This window comes from Trachypithecus francoisi, unplaced genomic scaffold, assembly GCF_009764315.1.
Source record: "Trachypithecus francoisi isolate TF-2019V2 unplaced genomic scaffold, Tfra_2.0 Lachesis_group7, whole genome shotgun sequence".
NCBI lineage: Eukaryota > Metazoa > Chordata > Mammalia > Primates > Cercopithecidae > Trachypithecus > Trachypithecus francoisi.
Window position 1 is genome coordinate 25,149,643 of NW_022681472.1, and position 13,460 is coordinate 25,163,102.

The 13,460-nt window shown below is 38.7% G+C and overlaps 1 protein-coding gene across 4 annotated transcripts in view; it reads right to left on the bottom strand.

Annotated features, from left to right (window-relative positions):
• Positions 1-436: 436 nt before the first annotated feature.
• Positions 437-13,460, bottom strand: part of SLCO5A1 (solute carrier organic anion transporter family member 5A1) — a 163,980-nt gene continuing 150,956 nt past the window's right edge. For 3 of the 4 annotated variants that reach the window (XM_033202419.1, XM_033202417.1, XM_033202418.1), the window contains 3 exons: positions 12,784-13,025; positions 10,054-10,118; positions 437-6,728 (listed from right to left, as the gene is read on the bottom strand). In XM_033202419.1, the coding sequence (XP_033058310.1) occupies positions 6,271-6,728; positions 10,054-10,118; positions 12,784-13,025 (765 nt within the window). In that variant the 3' untranslated portion in view covers positions 437-6,270. Of the gene's footprint in view, positions 6,729-9,937; positions 10,119-12,783; positions 13,026-13,460 lie in introns of all 4 variants that reach the window. The other variant, XM_033202420.1, reaches the window with a different exon arrangement.

The following is a 13,460-nucleotide window of genomic DNA, read 5'->3' on the forward strand; positions in this document are numbered from 1 at the left end:
CCAGATGGTGTCACTTCAAGATGGTGGAGCCTCTGTCAGCCTGGATCCCTGAAAGACTATGTGGAACAGAGCCTTAATAGATATGTAAGTGAATGAGAAACAGACCTGTGTGTTAGGAAGCCATTGAGATTTGAGGGTTAATGTGTTATTTAAGTATAATTTAACAAATCACATTCAAGGTGCATAGCTCCGTGTTCTGAAAGTCTGTTTTGAATACATAAGTGATGAATTACTTAAAATTATTATCTTTGGAGACTCAGTAAAAAAACATGCTATGGATCTTAAAACTATACTCCTAGAACTTTACACATAGAACATTCTGCTTCAAGGTAGAGTTAACAGTTAGGTATGGAGTTAATTTTGTAGGAGGGGTGGACAATTGCATCGATCTCATTGCTTCATCTCTTCAAACAACAAAGTTCTAGAAACAATTTCATTTCAGTCCAACACACTTTATTCATTTTTAACTTTTTTCTTAATTTTCAATAATCAAGTATTCAAGATGCTTGTAAACCAAGATTTATTAGTATATCAACAATAGATTTCATTAAACACATGGAAATTATACATCTTTTAAATTACCCTAAGAAGTCTCCAAATAAATATCATTTTAAAAATCACAAAATCAAACTTCTTTATGCAACAATGCAAAACAGCCTTTCATCACAAACACACTTCTACACAAACACACACACACACACAGAGAACACACGCTCCACTAAGAACCTAATGCCAGTTTAGTTGACACAGTACTACAGTTCCTTAAACAAAAGAGTCAGAGCCTGACCTGCCTGTTTCATGATTCTAAATTAACACTTGGGGTCTGGGGTAGAGGTATGTGTTTTAAGAAAAATGCCCATTATTTGGTACTACTCTTACCAGTTATCAATTACCAATTGCCAGTAATTGGTACTAGTCTTGCCAATGATTCTTATTTTTCATTTCTAGATAGAAACTTTAAACCTCTTTTGTTCACCCCTTTGGTTTAATGTGTCCCTGCAATTACTTTAGTTTTCAATAATATTTTCTCCTTCAATTTTAACATGTAATGATAGGATACCAGAAAAGATAACACCTTCAAAACCCCAATGTTAAAAATACCTTACATGGGTGTAAGCTTTTTGGAGAAGAAATAAGAGAAGATAATCTGAAATATTTTTTCTACCTCTCTCTGAAATTATTTTTAGCATCTGGTTATTCTTGCTAAAATAAATATCAAAAGCATTGAGTATTCCATAGAAAAGTATTCCCCCTTACACGCTTTGTTTTTGCAGCATAGAGTTCATGGAGTTACTGTTGAAATAAGAGTAATGGATGCTTGTTTTCTGGAAAATTCTTCAGATTTCCAAAGAAAAATTACATGCAGTCCCTTAGCAGTGAAATGCTGTGAATTCAGTGCCGCTTTTTAATGGTGAACATGCATCATTAAACACTTTTTAGCACCAAAGCTTTTTTTTTTTAATGTTGCAAAAGCAAACACCTAGGGAGGGTTTTGTTTCTTTTGGTTTTTTGTTTTGTTTTGTTGTGTCATATTTGACCCTTCCTAGAGCTGAGTAAAAATGAAGTCTTTAAAATAAAACCTCCTCAAACATACACAGATCTGATTCTAATGCAACAAGAAGTTTGGGACAGATACAGCCAGCAGCATCCCAAAAGATGAAGAAGAGAAAAAGACAAAAAGATAAAGTACACGAGGCAACTACCTGTGCCTGCCAGCCACGGCACTCTCTTACTGTGGAAGAGAAAACACAAATGTGTGGAAAGGCTACCTACTGGTCTGTATGACAGAGAACTAGCAAACCTGCAGTTTAGGCAGTTCTGGGATTATACAGTATTTTGGCATCTATCTGCTACTTAGAATACTCAGTACGCACCTACATATCGATCGTTATCTTCATGTGCCATGCCGTCTCTGATGTTTTCAGTACATACACAATCGCAAAATATAATTGGCTACCACTTGAGGCTTGGGCTTGCCTCCTACTCCTGGGTGCACTAGGGAATTCCCACCAGTGCTTCAGCTCCATCCAAACTCTAAAGCTTCTCCGTGGTACATGCACGGTTTCTACAAAACAGGGCCAAAAAGAAACTTTCTGGCTCCAAGTCCACCAAAGAACGAAGCTGGAATTGTGGACTGAAGAATTTTCTTGGTGGTTGGTGAACATGGAGGACTGCCATGACATCCATGAGGCCTTACTCCAGGTAACTCCCCCTTCTCTGAAGGCTGACATTTCCAAATGCATGCAACTAAAGGTAACAATGTCACAGTGACTAAAGGGAACAATCGGGATCAGTGGTTTGATATGTATTTTGTGTGTGTTCATTTAAAACCCTTATTAGGAATCTTAAAACTCATATTCATCAAAAAACTAATGGAAATGTTAATATTCTGAACAAGGAAAATTAAAAAAAAAACATACACCTGAAATCCCTAAAGCTCAGATTCAACAAATCTGAACTACCTTTCTTCATAATGTTTCATTTCCGAACTCTGCTGAGACCTGATGTTAACACAAAGACTGAGTTTGTTCTGTATTAAATACGAACTATAAATAAATATTTGAGGTATGTTATGACAAATAATTTTAATATAACATTTAGCTAAATAAATGTAAATTTACCTTGAAAATCTAGTTAAACATTAAATCGTGATATTTCCTACAGATGTTTCCACAGTTTTTTTTTTATTTACAGAAAAAAAACCTCTCTACTCTTCAGAAACGGTAAAATATCAAAAAATTGAAATGCTTTAACCTCACGATTTTATAGTCACACCTTGCCTTTGTTAACCAAAAGCTATTGTATACATTGTGTAGTGTAAAAAATGAATAATGGAGTGAGAGAAATCTATGTCTGAATCCTGACTTTGCCATTCTGTACAAACCTAAATGAGTTCTTTTATGTTTTTTAAAAAATAATAAAATCAGTCGGGCATGTGGCTTATGCCTGTAATCCCAGCACTTTGGGAGGCTGAGACGGGTGGATCACTTGAGGTCAGGAGTTCAAGACCAGCCTGGTCAACATGGTGAAACTCTCTCTCTATTAAAAAGAGAAAAAAAAAATAGCTGGGTATGGTGGCACACACCTGTAATCCCGGTTCCTCAGGAGGCTGAAACAGGAGAATCATGTGAACCCAGGAGGCGGAGCTTGCAGTGAGCCGAGATTATGCCACTGCACTCCAGCCTGGGTGACAGCGCAAGACTCTGTCTCAAAAAAAAAAAAAAGAAAAAAAAAGAATCAAAGCTTTGCAAGGTAATTAAGAGGATCAAAATGAATGATGATATATATTAAGTGCTTGACAAAATGCTCTACAAATCTTCAACACTCAACAAATGCTAAATTGTTTCCTCTCTGTTCCTCCTTTCTCTCCATCCCCAACACCTTGATTCTGAATTACTTTTGAATATTTTCAAGAATTAAATCCACCTATAAAGAATAAGGACTTAATGCTAATGAAAATAACCAAAGAATGTGCTCCAACCACCCATCTTACCTCCTGGGAGTTTCTAAATTAATAGGATCAACTCAAGGATATCGCATTTGCATATTAAAGCTAAATAATATATGAATTTACAGTTTATAAAGGAACAAAATGACCTTTTCCAAAACAAGTAATTTGAAGCCTAAGGTCATGGAGAGTCTTCATTAAAACTTCTAATAGGAGCTGTGACTATAAAGTAATGTGATTAATTTATTAAGAAACATATAAGACCCTATATATACAATTAAATGGTATCATCTACAAAATAGTCACTTCAGTTGGCTATGTAATATTCCAATGATGCTACCATAGCCCCAAGTATTTTGTGAACAACTCTTAATTGGTACATATCCCAAAGCTTTATTTTCTCATGATTTTTACTACTTAGTCTACATTCACCAACAACGCATTAATGAAATACCTGCTATTAACAAGGAGCAGATACTTGAGGAAGTACAATATTAACACTGTGGTGCACATTTCAGGCCCATTTCTTTGAGTTCTGGCCTAATCATCCCAAAGGATGTTATGGAGTGGCAGATGGCAGTCAGGTAAAATGCCACCTGAAGATACCTGGCACCTGGTCAGTGATCGCCGAACTGGATGACTGTTCAAGGCAGCAAGTGGAGTAAGGGGGCTCTCTAACTACCCCGTGCTGAGTCCAGCAATCTTAGCTACCAGAAAAAGTGCCAATCCCGCCAAAATTCTCTCAATGCAGTATCTTAATGATCAGAGGGAAATTAAGAAAACACCACACCTCTCCAACCTACATATATTTAACTCCCACACCAAAGGAAACTTTCTCCTTTAAAGGATCAAAGCTCTCCCACAGAGGGTAAAGGGGAACCGTGAGGCCCCAGAGGAGACACTACGTCAATCAGCAAGGTTTTCTGAATCAGCAAGATTTTTTGAATACTTCCGATATATGCCACATTGCCATAGTTTGACAATTACCGGTGCAATTACAGTCTTAACCAAGCAAGAATCCTCACTTCCCCGAGAGCCAAGCCCAAGAGCCAGAGGGAAGTCCTTAGCCCCTGAGACCACTAGCTCCACCCCTTGTAGACATGTTCAGTCTAACAGTGTTAACGCAAACTGCACGCAATCAAGAGAACAGCTTGACCAATGTCATTCCTAGGAAGAGCGGGAAACAGCCTTATGCCCAGGAGTATTTGCACAATTCCACCTGCGCAGTCAAGCAAGGATGGAGAGCAGAAGCCTGAATCATGGTACAGTCTGTCAGTCACATCTCTTCTGGGGATAAGGGTAAACCAGAAGAGAAAAACATTTCCCTAATTAGCCCTCCATGACCATAGGCTCCTTGGCAGAAAAAGTTCACAATTATATCAGCATTTGGCCCTTACACTCCCTTGCAGCCAGAACCCATGAGCTAACTTGCTATCAATTCGCTAGCGGCGTCAGGAAGCATCTATCTTAAGAGCCACGTAGAAAGCATTCTGTATGATGCTTACGTCAAAGTGATGTGCTGGGAGGTACTGAAAAGAATGATGGATAATGAACCCAAAGTACATTTAGGAACAGAAAAATCTCTCAGAATCACTGCCAGAAACTTACAGTAGGAGGGAATCAAAGGGTAGTGTAAAATGATTCCAACTCTGATAAGGTAGGGTTCAATAGAATGGACTGATTTATTTTACATAATTTTCAACAATTACTTAAGATCATATTCTGTTCCAGAACACAGATCTCCCTCCTCCTGTATTCAAAGTGATTTTCATATCTCAGGCACAGATTTCCTGATATAAGTACTCATTTTCAGGAACAACCACAGCAATTTTCCGTCCAGAAAAAAAGAAAACCACACAGATTTGCCAGTGCTTTCAAGATATAACTAAAATACTCAGGTGGGACTTTTCCCAGTGACTTTGTGGGCCCGTAGAGCTAAAGAAAATTTCTGCAACAATTTTCTTGGATGAGAAAGCTGTCATTTTCTTTCCTTATTATGCATTTCAAATTACAGTTTCTAGCCATGTTGTTTAGCACACTAGTTTTAAAGCCCCTTACAAAAGAATACTGGAGTTGATATTTAAGCTATCAGATTTATGATTCAGCAGCCTCTTTATCTTAGGATGGGGCAGGCAGGCTAAAAGAGAATGTGCCCTCTGACCTGAAGTAGCTGTTCCTTCTATCACACTATGCCTATGGTTCCTTTGAAGCATCTGACAAATTCTACCTGATTTATAACTCTGCTATGGCTTAAAATGCTATTAACAGTACTGGATGGAAAGTTCAGTTTCCTCTTTTCAGAAACATATCTGCTTTATTCTGTGAAAGTAAACGTAACATGCTGCACATACATTTTTCCAATCAAATTGCATAGTTGAGACAAATTCATTTGTGCTTTGTAGCAGAACTCACAGTAGGTGTTCATATCTAAAAACTTTGATTTGGAAATGCCAAGTCCTGGGCAAGCTCACCTTTGTGTGGAGTGTTAGTTAATGATATGCACCGCCATTCCCCTTCCCATGATTTTGTTAACCGTGTACCTCAGCCTATACCGTAGGGGAGCATGAGCTTTAAATTAACACAACGGAAATGGGAACAAATCTAGCTGAACGTCTCCTTCTTGGAGAGAAGCGGGGAAAGGCTCTCAGTCTTGTTGAGGTATCCAGCCCTCAATGAATAGCGGCTGTGTTTCTGAGTTTTGTTGGTTTGAGGACTGTGTCTGGAGAGGTTAAAAAAAGAAATAAAGAAAAGAAGGCACGGTTGTTTCTCAAGTCGCCATTTTCAACTCAACCAACAAAACTAAATTCTTCCATTTTCAAGCTTCAGGAGGGCGGCTCCAGGGCAGCTGGGCTCTCTTCCAGCCCCGGGTCCGCAGCGGAACTTATTGCTTCTGGGAAGGGCCCCGGGTAGGTCTGTGCTGCGCACTGGATCCCTTTTTGCAGACCAGTCTCTTCGTGGAATTCTCCCTGGGTGCTGAAAGCTGGGCAAGATCTAGTCCGGGCACTGTCGGGGTGGCCCACTCTCTCACTCACGGTGCTCAGGGGGAATTCTCTCCACCTCCGCCTCTGGAGTCCATCCTCCTTGTATTTTATGGAGTACCAGGCCAGAAAAATAAAAATAAAGCCAACGAATTTGAGGCCGGCCGCCAAACCAAAATACACAAAACGAAACGACGTCACGTTGTACTCCCAGCAAGAACCCTGCACGCCACACTCCTGTTGCCAGAGCATGCAGGTGGTGTCAATGACTGCTCCAAAGTAGATTGGAGTAGGAATGTATGCTAGAGAGGGAAAGAAGAAAATACGAAGACTTAGCATGTCTTACAAGGGAGAACAGATTTGTAAATTACCAAGGTACCTGTGTGCTCTAAAACTAGTTGATGGGTGAGATTTTCTTATGTTACCAGATTTTTTTAAAGACACATCACATTTTATCACAATATATTTATCATAAAAGCATTTGCTATTTGATAAACATTTAAAATCGAGTTTGCCACCCAGAATGCACTGTTGCTTTTTATGATCAAATCAACATGTTGTACACTTTAAGTAGATACAATTTTATTTGTCAATTATACCTCAATAAAGCTGAAAACAGGGATATTGCTAAAAATACAATTAGAGAATCCTTTTAAACCTAAAAATTGGATTTTGTCATTAAGTATTCAACAGGCTACACTAGAACCCTTTATTACCCACCGAAATTCAATACACTTAGTTCTTGTGGGTTGGGCACTAGTCTTTGGATGCAGGAAGAGTACGAGAAAAGCAGCATCTCCTGTGAGTCAAACACCACATAAAATGGCAACTTTATAAAAGCACTTATAAATCCAAGAAATTATATATATAAAGGAACTTTATTATGGCATAAATTTCATCCTTGAAGTTTATGAAACATCTGAGATGAATAGTAGCTTCGTCGTCTGGGCTATGATATAGACATTTCCTTAATTCAATGAGAAAAAAAAGTCTGCCTAGTACATAGACTCCTTCATCACATGCTACTCCCTTTGCCAGAATGTTCCCCCAACTCATTCACCTTGCAAATATCTATGCTCCCTTTAAATTCCTGACTTACTCAGATGCCATCATATTCTCACTGCATTTTGTATCTACCTCCATTTTATTAACTATCACATAGTATTTTAAATGTTTGCAAATCTGTCACTCCATAAGCTTCTTCAAGGCAGAGGCCATGCTTTTTATTCTTTGCATCCCAAAGACCTCAGTAAAAACTTACAGAAGATAGGAGAGAAGAGGGAGGAAGGAATAAAAGAGAGAAAGAAGGAAGGGAGCCAGGAAGACAGAAAGGAAGGCAGAGAGGATAGGTGGGCTGATAATCCAGGAAGCTGTGAGTGATACATTTTCAATACGTTGTTTTTATTTAAAATAAAGTCTATTGGTTTAATTTTAATATTATTAAAGTTTTTTTTTTTTAACTCCTTTTCTGCTTCGGAATTTGGGGGGAAATGAAAACTGGCTTGTTGGCCCAACTAGACTTTTTCACAATCCATAGAAGTTAAAATAAAGTTGAATTAAATAACAAATGCCTGAAATGTTCTCCCTCCACTTATTCTTGATGCTGTGGCATACATGTGTGGACTCACCTTTACCTCTAAATCATATCAAATTACCCCAACTCCATGGCATCAGAGAGGGGCAAAGCAAAAAAAAAGAAATTACCTTTTTCTGGCCAGGCATGGTGACTCACATCTGTAATCCGAGAACTTTGGGAGGCCAAAGCGGGTGGATCACCTGAGGTCAAGAGCTGAAGACCAGCCCGGCCAACATGGTGAAAACCCATCTCTACTAAAAAAAAAAAAAAAAAAAAAAAAGCAAAAATTAGCCAAGCATGGTGGCAAATGCCTGTAATCCCAGTTACTTGGGAGGCTGAGGCAGGAGAAACACTTGAACCCTAGAGGTAGAGCTTGCAGTGAGCTGAGATTGTGCCACTGCCCTCCAGCCTGGGCAACAGAGCAAGACTCTGTCTCAAAAAAAAAAAAAAAAATATATATATATATATGTATGTGTGTGTATATATATGTGTGTGCGTATATATATATATATCTTTTCTTATTCAATTATCCCTTTGGTTAACAAATCTCCTTATTTCTAAATAATACTGTTTAACTTTTAACAAGAACTACAAGACAGATTTTTTTTTTTTTTTTTTTTTTTAGACAGAGTTTTGCTCTTGTTGCCCAGGCTGGAGTGCAGTGGCTCTACCTTGGCTCACTGCAACCTCTACCTCCCAGGTTCAAGCAATTCTCTTGCCTCAGCCTCCTGAATAGTTGGGATTACAGGCACGCACCACCACACCCAGCTAATTTCTTTGTATTTTTAGTAGAGATAGGATTTCATCATGTTGGCCAGGCTGGTCTCGAACTCCTGACCTCAGGTGATCCACCCGCCTCGGCCTCCCAAAGTGCAGGGATTAAAGCATGAGCCACTGCACCCAGCCTAAAGCAGACTTTTTCACTATATCTGAGTGCATCAGGATTTCCTTTAAACAGCATGCTTTTTTAAAATGGTACCCTCAAAGTCTTATTAGTACCAAAAAAAAAAAAACAAAAACAAGCCACTCATCACATGGAACTAGAAGCATTTTCCTCCTGGGGCTTATTGAAAAGAGCTTATTTTTGGACTGGGCCATCAACAACAACATACGACAAATGGAGAATGCCAGGGGGATTAGTGCTTTAGGGGGTCAGAAGATGCCCTTTTTAAACATTACCTCTTCAAAACTGAAATAAGAAATTTGAATCAAAAAACAATTTTTTTGTCTTGTAGACAATAACACTGATTACTGAGGAGAAAATAACAGCTGAAGAAAATGACAGACTGCCACTTAAGAAAAAGAAATTATAAAAGGAAAAATAAGCTTGAAGACAAGGATATCAATTAAAAATACATTGAAATTGATCAAAGGAACATTGTATTTTACATGCTTATTTCCCATTGTCTCAAGAACTCACAGAGTGCTGTGGTGTTTGTAAAAATAAGACCTATATTCCTCCTGCACAAATGTACTCTGTGGTTTGTCACATGGACACAGCACTACTGAGCTTCTCTTTTTGATAAGTAAAGACTTATAAGGCAGTCCCTATATGTCACTTTGGGCACCTTTCTTTTCCTTTCTAAAGTTTTTTATTTTTCTCAGAAAATATGATAGGTATCCTCTTTGTTTAGTCCAATAACATTACTATAAAGAAGTAAGGAATTGAAAACTTCGCAAATAAAGACCGAGTTCTATTGCTTTCATAGTAAAAAGGCATAAAGGGGTCAGAATGCTAGGATTACAAATCCTTGACAAATTGTTTGATTTCCTATTTCTTACTGTGCAAAACTTTGGGGAATTTTGTCCAAGTTTATGTTCATAATGGAAAAGAAACTAACCTAACGCTGGTTTTGTTTTGTTTCATCAAACAACAGAACCTGTCAGCTTCTAGTTCAAATCAGAAAATAAGGAAGTTGTACCCTCACCACTAACCTGTAAAATCTTACTCATGGTAATAAATGACGTGACTTGCCATTTTTAAAGGACAGTGAAAATTTGCCATCTGCAAAGAGGAACTAAGAGGCACACTTGGAAATTCAGGGACGTACCAAGTGTTCGCAACAAAACAAACTGCATTCCCAGTGCAAAAGGTCTCTCCTCATCTTCTACGGACCTGCAGTGAAGGGAAAGAAGGAAATGTTTTTTAAATAGTAGCCCCAAGAAAATGAATGTCAAATCAAGTCGGCTTTGTGCAGAGCCAGGGACTAAAGAGATACCATGCCAAAATATTTAACTCACTATTATTTACTAACAATAGCCACATAAGATTGCTGGTGGCTAAATCACTGAATAAAGATCTTCCCAATGCAGACACCAAAGAAACTCTGACTAACTCCTAACTATTTCTACATAAATACTGGTGGAAGGTTAAAGGCTCTTGGCTGAAGAAGCTGAAATGCCTCTAACTGAGCTTCCAAAATCAGATCCTTTTTTTTTTTTAATTATAGAATTTCATCCTAAATACTGTGGGAGTTTTTTGTTTTCATTTTTGTTTCTTTGCCTGTGTGCCTGCATCTTCCAGAGTGGTAGATGTGTACATTGAAAATTACTCCAATAATTCTTCCAAAACAGAAAGAAAAAAGAGTAACGAATAAAAGTATATTCAAAAAATGTATAAGAAACAAGTCAAACATCAGAAGAAGCATAAGCCTTCCAACCACGTCTTTTTTTCTTTTTTAAAAACTTACACTCCAAGTTACTCCCATGTGGCAGGAAGATTGGAGTCTACCGGTTTTGTAATTAGCAAAGATTAAAGGGTTCCTTTTCTGAAATTTTAGGTTAGAAGCCAGCTGGCTATTTGCCATGTATGAACACTAAAGGAAAAAGTAGCCTATGGGTTATTTAATATCTCTTGAGGAATTAAAGTGCAAAGAATGAGATTATTTGAGTAAATTTATGAATGATTCGTATGTCTTTTTAAATGCTGCAGTGCCTTATCCTCTCCATCGCATACCCATGAGAGTATGGTGTATAACGGGAACTTTCCCAAGACCAGTGCCCTTGTCACCTTTTCCCTAATTTCTTTATTTCTCATAGCAATTTGCAAAGTGCTGCACACAAGTTGTTATTCCATAAATATCTGCTGCTGGAAGAAATGAGTAAACAAACGAGTGGGCCTTTCCTGCACCACTATCTGGCTGTCAAGGAACAGCTTTGCTTGGAAATGCCTGATTCAGCACCCAGTGGGAAAGAAGCCAGAATACGCCTGGTGCAGCCCACTGCCCTTGCTAAGCAATGACATCTCAGCAGGTGCTTCCTGCAAGGTGCCCAGCTTTGTGGCCTCTGAGGAGCCTCGAGGAAGAGTAAGAACTGACTCCCTTTCTTCACTCCTTCCCTGCACTGCACCCCCTAATCCCCCTGAAGCTGCCCAGACCCATGGGTGTGCTCTTCTGGCTTCACCAGTTCCTTTGTCCACTGCAGTCCTTACTGCAAATATCAACACACCGATGTGAATGTATCAGTGTGGCAGGCCTCCATAACAACTGCTTCAGTACTGGCTGAGTGGTTAAGTTAAATATTAAAAGCCAGTGCCCTTATACAAATGCTGGAATGTAACAAAAGCCCACCAAGAGTTTTGCCTAGGTCTTTCCTGGGACTTAAAGCATGACAAAACAATGAAGGAATTCTTAAGAGGATCCATTTAGGATTAAACAAGTTTTATTGGGGGTCTGCAAAAACTCCCTAGGCCTCCACAAACAAGTTTATTGGGGGTCTGAAGGAACTCCCCAAACCTCCGTGATTTAGCAGGAGATAAGATAAGGGTAATCACCTCAGCACCTGGACCCATTTAGATTAAGTAAACTTACTGAGACTCCAGAATAAGGTCTTCAAGATTCAGACCTTGGTTATAGGTGAAAAGAAATTAATCACTTATGTCTTTAAATGAATGCACACTTACACATAGACAGATAGCTTAGAATGTATATAAGCTCTAATAAACTTCGTAATTTTGAATCGGTCTGGTGATAATTTCCAGGCCTTCTCCCTGTAACTGGTTACAGAAATAAAAACTCTCTTTCTTCCCAGTTCATCTGGATCTCATTATTGCACTGCAAAAAATAGCAGCCCAACCCTCATTTTGGTTCAGGAACATCAGTGCCAACATTTTTAATAGGACAAAAGTAGCTTCCGTGTTCTCTTATCAACAAAAAATCCAAACAAGACATAGCAAAGAAAGCACAGCCTGAAAAACTAAAAAAAAAAAAAAGAAAAGAGAGAGAAAAATCACATTCCCCAATATGCCCTTTTCTTGACTCAACTCTGAAATTTTGTATGATAGTGAAATTAATGAACTCAGCATTTCAAATTGCAAGCCCAGCATAAATCACCACTGATCCCGAAGGTAGTAACTATCTATAAGGTTGAAGATAATAGCCTTTGCTGTATGCACGATTTAGCAACTTTCCCAAATTACTCCTGCCCTCCTCTGGGGTCAAGCTTCTCATAGCTAACAGAGTGATGACTTTCAACTGCTGAAGTTGAACCTCATAGGGCAGAGACTTCAGGAATCAAAAACATCAAAAGAAGTTTCGTTATACATTAAGAATATAACCCAACTGAATAAAAGAACCTTCCAAACTATGGAATGTTACAACCTTCCTTTCCCTCCCAAAAGGGAAAAATCCCTCTTAAGTTCACCCGGCAGATATCTGAGCGCCCTCCTGCACATGCTAATTTTGCTTTGCTCTATGATTTACCACATAAGCCCCTTCTCTGCATTATGTGCTCTGGAAATTCTAAGTACAGAACCCACCCCGGAAGTTGAATGCTCTTCTCACCTAAGTGTTACTATGATGGCCGATGGTTGGGCACAAGCTGTGATGAAGGTGACTATGAAAAGAAAAACTAAGAATGGGATAAGGGTATTGCAGGTCCGTTTACATTTCCCAGACACAGCATAGCCATTCTCATTGAGATAAGTCTTGACAATAACCACACGGAGCTGACTGCGCTGTCCCACGGTGGGCGGAGTGATCACTTGTCGACTTTGGACACAGGTGCATTCTGTATAATTCCGTATCTAAGTGAGCAAAATAAAGATCAGTTGTGTGCCCCTCAAAAGCTAATGGGGCATAGGAATATTAAGACAAAGTTAAGTAAAAGCACTCTAAAATAGCTCGAATATTTTTTAAAACACAAAATATTTCATTGAAAGTAACTTCATCATTGATAACAGTAAGGATCTCAAGTGTGTGTCTAACAGAAGCAAAGTCTGCTGGTCAAAATTGTTTAAACCTAAACTTTCCTAAGAAGCTTTCAACATTCAATACCATTCACATTCCGCAGACTCATTTTTGTCAACATTATATTCTGCCTCAATTGCTGTTAACTCTTGGGCTCTCCAAATAGAGAAGCCCCTCAAAAACCAGAATCAAACCTTATTTTTCTTTGTGCTCACAGAGCACCTAGCACAACTCTGGGCACACAGTGGGCCCTAAAGTAAACATCTATTAAA